This window comes from Manduca sexta, unplaced genomic scaffold, assembly GCF_014839805.1.
Source record: "Manduca sexta isolate Smith_Timp_Sample1 unplaced genomic scaffold, JHU_Msex_v1.0 HiC_scaffold_1109, whole genome shotgun sequence".
NCBI classification, from domain to species: domain Eukaryota; kingdom Metazoa; phylum Arthropoda; class Insecta; order Lepidoptera; family Sphingidae; genus Manduca; species Manduca sexta.
The window spans coordinates 1-7,573 of NW_023591941.1; the positions used below are offsets into that span (position 1 = coordinate 1).

Here is a 7,573-nt window from a genome sequence, read left to right on the forward strand (position 1 = left end):
CACTCGAATTCAGACGAAAGATAGCGGATATAGTATTTCTAAAGAAAATTGTAGTTGGAAACGTTGATAGTCCCACTCTGCTGCAAAAATTAAACTTTCTTGTGCAGCGTGCTTCCAGCCGCCTTCATTACAGAACAACGTTCAGTCTCCCTCGGTATCAGACCAACCTTAGTCGCAATTCACCAATATATAGAATGTGCTCTTCTTACAATTTGAATTGTCACTTGATAGATATATTCTGTTCATCGGTTTCCTCATTTAAAAATGAGCTAAAATCAGTTATTTAGTATAATATGGTTATTATAAATACTTAAATATTATAATGTTAGACTTAAGTATTCGAAGTTCCTAAAATGTTATGTTTATTAAGTTTATTGCATTGTTTTTCTTTTTGTCTAGTCTTTCCTTTTCAGTATTATTTCGCACTGTTACTTTGTTACCCTAACTGTTTATAGTATATTCTTGATATTTAATATAATTTAAGCCGAAATTTAGATTTAATGCATGTTGTGTTCACTTCAAGAAGGTTGTTCACTTTTGTTAATGAACATAATGTAATATTTTTGTCTTGAACTCTGTTTACCGTGTACAACCAGTTTTGTGAACCTAATAAAAAAAAATATTACGACGACGCAGGGAACACGAGGGAAGATATCTAACGGTCATAAGACTAGTACAAGTTTCATTAAATCAGTATCTAAAAAAGATAGCTGCAACCAATAAATAGATAGTGCATTTTTAAATTGATGACCTTTGTTGGAGACTGTTTTTTTTATCATATATTTATTTTATTAATGAATGAATAAATTATTGAGTTCTATACTTATATTACACTTTAGATTGTACAGCGAACAGTCAGAAAATATTTTAATTATATTGGAATTGACTATTTTAGCTTTTTGAACAATGACTGTCAGTGTAGAAAGGACAGAAAATAATAAAGATCGTGTAGTATTACGTAATTAATATTTATTTACATTTATCAAAAAGTTATACCTAATTACAAAAGTTGAGATGAAATACATAATTATTTACAAAAATATCACAAAAATGGTTTTACACTTTCTGTTGTTAAAACTCTACCCTAATACTGAACTACCAAAACTTGGTCAATGAGAAGCCGATGTTGGGTGTCCAGTCGGACTTGAAGTTGGGCATCTCGAACTTCTTGTAGTCGGCGTTGAAGTCGAGCGAGGTGGTCTTGTCGCGGAACAGGTTCAGCTTGCCGCCCACGGAGTAGTCGTTGCGGTCGAAGAGAGGCGTGTGCGCAGCGCTCGCCGACGCGCCCACCTTGTCCCTGAAACACGAGAGCACAACCACCGTTACTACTGTCACACGCCGGCTGTCAGCTGACGAACAACAACTAGAGACCAGCTCATACTCACTTGAACATGTAGTCGACGCCGCCGCCGAAGGTGTTGAAGTCGGGCGCGCGTGGAATATCCGGCATGGTCCTGGTGGCCAACGCCTTCACGTCCAGGTTGTGGTTGTCGTTGTGGAACACGTTCAACTTGCCGGCTGCCGTCAGCTTGTCACCGAAGCTGGGTATATGCGTTTTTGTAAGAGTAGCGCCGTGTCCATTGCTGCAAGAGTAACTCACTATAAGTGACGTTCGGAAGAAGCATTGCGAGGGAGTCATTGATCGATGATGTAGAGCATTACTCACACGTTGTCGTACGCCAGGCCGGCTGTGGCGCTGCTCATTTTGAGGTTCTTATCGAGGTCGAGACCACCGATGGCACTGAAGATGTTCTTGTCGTTGCCTGCGAACGGCACTTTGACGATCGCTCCGGAGGTGCCGTCCGAGTTGACGGTGACCGAGCCGTGTGTGTCGCGCCTTACCCGTGATACCATCATCGGTACCAACACCACATCGTCGGCGATGTATCTGCTCTCTGCGCCCACCAGCGCCAGCGCAACGAGGAAGAGAACACGACAGGGACATGATGTATCGATCTCGGGTCACGACGATGAGTGATGTCGCTTTCGCCTGCGTCTCAATTTATATACGTCGCAGCGCATGTAGTATTGATAAGAAGTGCAGCCCCTTATACGTGCCGGCGTGGGAATTCTCGAGAATCCACCGCAACGTAGGGAATTGGCAATGATCTGAGGTTACAATAACATTATTATTTACTTGTTTAAGTTATGGGGATATCATTTATTATTTTTGTTTGATGTATGGGATTTTATACTCGGAATGAATTATTAATGTAAATTTGTATTGATTGTGGTAGTTATCAGGCCGATTATTATTTTATCGTGCGAATAAGACAAAAGGGTCAAAAGTTAAAGCCAGAAAATGATCAAAATGCTTTCAATTTTATGGTTTAAATTTTTTTGTAAAGCTATCACGTATATCTACTTTGTTTTGCCTGCCTTATCTCCCATAACATAATATGTATGACTTTTGCGCAAAATTTGTAGCACAATAACTTTTCAATTACATCATTTTAATCTCCTCCTTGATAATCAATTGGACTTGAAAAGTGTTATGTGTATATCAGCAGGGTTAACAACCATCGAAAATGCTGTGTAAATAAATGTAAAAAAAATCAGAAGTAAAAAGTATTTCAAATTAAATTTCTGATATTAACGCTATATCTAACTTCAAACTTTTCATATTTAGCCTAAGTACCTACTAGTGTCCATAGTGAAATATGATATAATAATATTATCTATATCTATTCACAAATAAACGACGCTACTGTTCAAAGCAAAATATTACGCAAATATAGCAACATAAATATCTAAAACGCAATACAGCAGTAGCGACAGAGAGGTCAAATGATAGGTCTACAAGACTACATGGATTTATCAAATGAGTTTCATAACCACCAACACAAAAAAGGGGTGTTATATTCGATATTTAGTATAAGGTACAGCCACATAAGTAGTGGAATAAGTTCTAAACTTCAAATCACCTCTAAACTTTTATGTCCATATCAACAATCGTTTCATCTTCAACAAAATTATTCTTTATAAGGTTTACTTTATTTTAGACTAGCTGATCTGACAGACATTGTCCTATCTTAACGATGAATTTGCAGCGCGCATTTTGTTAATCACTGACAGTTATTTCAAACAACTGACAGTCATATAAAATTAATATAGTCGTTAAGTTTTCTTGAATTTCCCAAAATTTTCTCAACTCAACTCGCTCAACTTCCTCAATTTTTCTATCATAAGAACCTTCTCCTGACTTGATTAATTAACACAACAAATAAGAATTAGCGCATTGTTCCATCCGTTGTCGCGTGATGCGACGACCAAGGGAAATAGAGATTCGTTTTAATATAGATGAAACCATAATTTGACCGAAGGTAATGCGTTGAAGCGTTATGAAGTTTTTAATTTGTTCAGATATTTTTGTGCTTGTGGCATGTACGATCAGCAACAAAAGTCGATGAACAAATACTAATTACAAAAACACCTGAACATTGAAACGGACCACAAATCACTTACCAAAGACGAGTACAGATTGAGGTTATCATTTCAATGTTACAAAAGTCGCTAAACATTTTATAACTTGACAATGCATTAGTTGATGAATCTAAATATTGAATCTATACTTCTATACTATTATATAAAGCTGAAAAGTTTGTTTGTTTGTTTGACCGCGCTAATCTCAGGAACTACCGGATTAGACTGCAAAAATATTTTTGTGTTGGATAACCCTTTGTTAGTGGAGTGCTATAGGCTATATATCATTACGCTATGACCAATAGGAGCGGAGCAGTAATGAAACATGTTGCAAAACGGGCAAAATTTATTAGTTTTGAGAGCTTCTGTTGCGTGCGCTGCTTAAACGGTTAAAATTATGCAACAATGATGTATGACGGGATTGTTCCTCTTAAAAGTTCTACATAAATATATAATAAAACAAAGTCCCCGCTGCATCTGTCTGCCTGAACGTGTTAAACTCAAAAACTACCCAACGTATTAAGATGAAATTTGGTATGGGGACAGTTTGAGACCCTGGGAAGAATATAGGCTTACGGGAAAATATATAGCGTGACTTTTATAAGGGAAAACTTTAGCCCGAAAAACTTTATATCGCGGGTGGAGCCGCGGGCAAAAAGCATCGTACATCATTAAAAATATAAAAATTAACTGACGTTTACGTTGAAACCTTCGAGGAGAATCTCCTGTCAGAATAATTTTGAATTTACACATTTGTTTTAAACCGGCCAGTGCTCTATAAAATAGGATGTTTAAAATGTAATTAACCTATTTCTCTTAATGTTATAATATTACTTTCTAATATATTATGATGTTTTGTTCATACTTAAAATTTATAATTCTGGATATTAACTTCAATATATACTATTATATAAACCTAAAGGGTTTGTTTCTTTGAATGCGCTAAACTCAGGAACTACTTAACTGATTTTGAAAATATTTCATTAATAGGAAGCTACATTACTCTTAAGCCCTACACGCTACTTTCTATCCAGGGTAAATATAAAGCACGACTTTTATCTTTGAAAAACTTTTCACGCGGGCAGAGTAGCGAGCCAAAGCTAGTATGTTACAAAATAACAATTTAAATAACATCCTGGATTGTTGTATTTATTCGACAATGTTTTGATAGTAAAAACGCGGTGCGCTGCGCTTCGCGATATTGGTGTCTTGAAGCTTGATGGGTTCAATTTAACGAATAGAAAAAAAGCTTGCATATAAAACAAAGAATTTGCTAATTTCAGCCACATTTGTATATATTACAGATCATAAAAATTGTCGCTAGTAATGTTTAGCAGTTAATGGTTTGACAGCGTTCAGCTACTTTTGTAGTTCATTTATGACAAGTTGTTTTGTTTTAAATTAATCAGCAACTTATGGTAAATGATAATGATTAGGAAATATTGGAAACAAATTATGTTCAACGACTTCTGTTGCTGACTGTACAAGTGCCTCTTCCAACGCATCTAGCTAGAAGGAATCACCGAGGTACTGTGGTCCCCATATATATATGGTCCATGGTCCAGTAAGAAAAAACCGCACAAAAGTTACCTGGTCAGATAAATGAATGACAAAATAATGTCATTTTTTTATTGGTTCTTCAGTGGAATATACTTTCTGTATATTAAACATTTGCGAATTTATTACAGAGACCCTTTCGTAGTATGAGATCATAACCTTTTGATAAACAAGGAATATTTTCCTTATATAACGTCGATAAAAATAAGAGCAAAGTGACCGCATGAAATCGGTTCACGGATAAGTTCTAAACATCTCGGTTATTCCCGAGATTTCCCACGCGGGCGCGGACTAGGGGCTGCACTCCTTATCAATACCGTGCGCGCTGCGACGTATATAAACTGAGACGCAGACGACAGCAGCATCACTTATCGTTGTGACCCGAGATCGATACACCATGTCCCTGTCGTGCCTCTTCCTCGTTGCGCTGGCGCTGGTGGGCGCAGAGAGCCGACACATCGACAAAGATGTGGTGTTGGTGCCGATGATGGTATCAAGGGTAAGGCGTGACACACACGGCTCGGTCACCGTCAACTCGGACGGCACCTCCGGAGCGGTCCTCAAGGTGCCGTTCGCAGGCGACGACAAGAACGTCTTCAGCGCCATCGGCGGCCTCGACCTCGACAAGAACCTCAAGATGAGCAGCGCAACAGCGGGCCTGGCGTACAACAACGTGTGAGTAATGCTTTACGTCATCGACCATTGACTCTCTCGTAGTTCTTCTTCCGAACGTTACTTATAGTGGGTTACTCTTGCAGCAATGGACACGGCGCTACTCTTACAAACACACATATACCCAGCTTCGGTGACAAGCTGACGGCAGCCGGCAAGTTGAACGTGTTCCATAACGACAACCACAACCTAGACGTGAAGGCGTTGGCCACCAGGACCATGCCGGATATTCCACACGCGCCCGACTTCAACACCTTCGGCGGCGGCGTCGACTACATGTTCAAGTGAGTATGAGCTGGTCTCTAGTTGTTGTTCGTCAGCCCTCTGCTAGCATGTGGCAGTAGTGACGGTGGTTGTGCTCTCGTGTTTCAGGGACAAGGTGGGCGCGTCGGCGAGCGCTGCGCACACGCCTCTCTTCGACCGCAACGACTACTCCGTGGGCGGCAAGCTGAACCTGTTCCGCGACAAGACCACCTCGCTCGACTTCAACGCCGACTACAAGAGTTCGAGATGCCCAACTTCAAGTCCGACTGGACACCCAACATCGGCTTCTCATTTAGCAAGTTTTGGTAGTTCAGTATTAAGGCGGAGTTTCAAAAACAGAAAAATAAAACCATTTCTGTGATATTTCGTTTTTGCAAACAAAAAGTTGTAATTTTAATGTTGAGTATTTTATACCAATATATTTAAATATTTTTAAATAAATAAGTATAAATTATTACTTTGTATTATTAAGACTTATACTAGCAATTATTGCATTATAATACCTATCTACTTCCCTAACACCCTAATACCGACTCGAGTTTTATAGTAATATCACATGTTCCACATTGTCCCAAGGACAGCAGGAACGGCAAGAAGATTTATTTTACCGAGATTTAATAAATCACATAATTCCCAGTAAATTAAATTACCCATAAGTAACAGCCTTCAAACTAGTACACTAGAATAGTATAAAGCTAATCTTGAACTGACTTCAACTATTCAGGGTCAGCAATGCCTTAATTCGATATTTTATAATATAAAGTTACTGATACATTTGATAAGGAGATGAAACACTAATCATGAGGCGAGGGACTAGTTCATGTCGTCACTGGGTTGTATATATAACAAGCTTTTGCTTGCGTCTCCGCCCGTGTTAGAAAATTTATCCGGGACAAAGATTTGCTATATATTTTACTGGGATAAAAGTAGTCTGTCCTTCCAGGATCTCAAACTATATCCTTAGCAAATTACATCGAAATCCGTTGGGTAGTTTTTGAGTTTATCACATTCAGACTGGTAGACAGATGCGACAGGTACTTTGCTTTATAATATATTTTTAGAAGATTTTAAGAGGAATTATTTCGTCATACATTATTGTCGCGTAATTTTAATAGTTAACGTAGTGCAAGCAAAGGAAACTCATAAAAGGAATAAATTTTCTCTATATTTGGAACATTTTCTATTGATGCTCCGTTCCTGTTGATCATAGTGTGATGTTATATAGCCTATGGCCTTCCTCGATAAATGGACTATCCAATTTTCAATACGAAGCAGTCATTTCTGAGATTAGCACGTTCAATTAAACAAACAAACTCTTCAGCTTTATAATATAATCGTATAGATATGACAGGAGCCGATGCTTTTGGGACATTCGGCTTCATACTACACAAAATAGAAACTAGTTAAATACGGCTAACAATCGCGCTCTGCACGAGTTTTAGGCTTCATTATTGTCATTATATTCGCTATAACCTGTGTTCTGAGAAAATTGGAGCTTGCTAGTTATTAAGGTAAAATAAAGACACTAATATTAACTATTTTTCGGATTTTATCGCGGTTTTAATATTCTAGTTTTCTCCGCGTTTCGAAGATTTTGCAGCCTTTATGACCTCGGGGGTGAGGGATAAATAAAGAGTTCAAAATTCCTCAAAATTGC

At 38.2% G+C, this 7,573-nt stretch overlaps 1 protein-coding gene and 1 pseudogene across 1 annotated transcript; one reads left to right on the forward strand and one right to left on the reverse strand.

Annotated features, from left to right (window-relative positions):
* Positions 1-949: 949 nt before the first annotated feature.
* LOC119191145 (attacin-E-like) lies at positions 950-1,929 on the reverse strand. The gene is made up of 3 exons (XM_037445035.1): positions 1,667-1,929; positions 1,386-1,583; positions 950-1,297 (listed from the first exon to the last, which is right to left on the reverse strand). The coding sequence occupies exons 1-3, from the start codon at positions 1,855-1,857 to the stop codon at positions 1,096-1,098; spliced, it is 591 nt and encodes a 196-aa protein (XP_037300932.1). The 5' UTR covers positions 1,858-1,929; the 3' UTR covers positions 950-1,095.
* Positions 1,930-5,333: 3,404 nt separating this feature from the next.
* On the forward strand, positions 5,334-6,277 carry LOC119191146 (annotated as a pseudogene).
* Positions 6,278-7,573: the final 1,296 nt, after the last annotated feature.

Bases quoted from the DNA above. Each gene is read 5' to 3' on its own strand.
- LOC119191145 (XM_037445035.1), bottom strand. From the start codon at position 1,857: ATGATGGTATCACGGGTAAGGCGCGACACACACGGCTCGGTCACCGTC. The intron at 1,584-1,666 runs GTGAGTAATGCT...TTACTCTTGCAG, and splicing joins GGCCTGGCGTACGACAACGT to CAATGGACACGGCGCTACTC. The intron at 1,298-1,385 runs GTGAGTATGAGC...CTCGTGTTTCAG, and splicing joins GGCGTCGACTACATGTTCAA to GGACAAGGTGGGCGCGTCGG.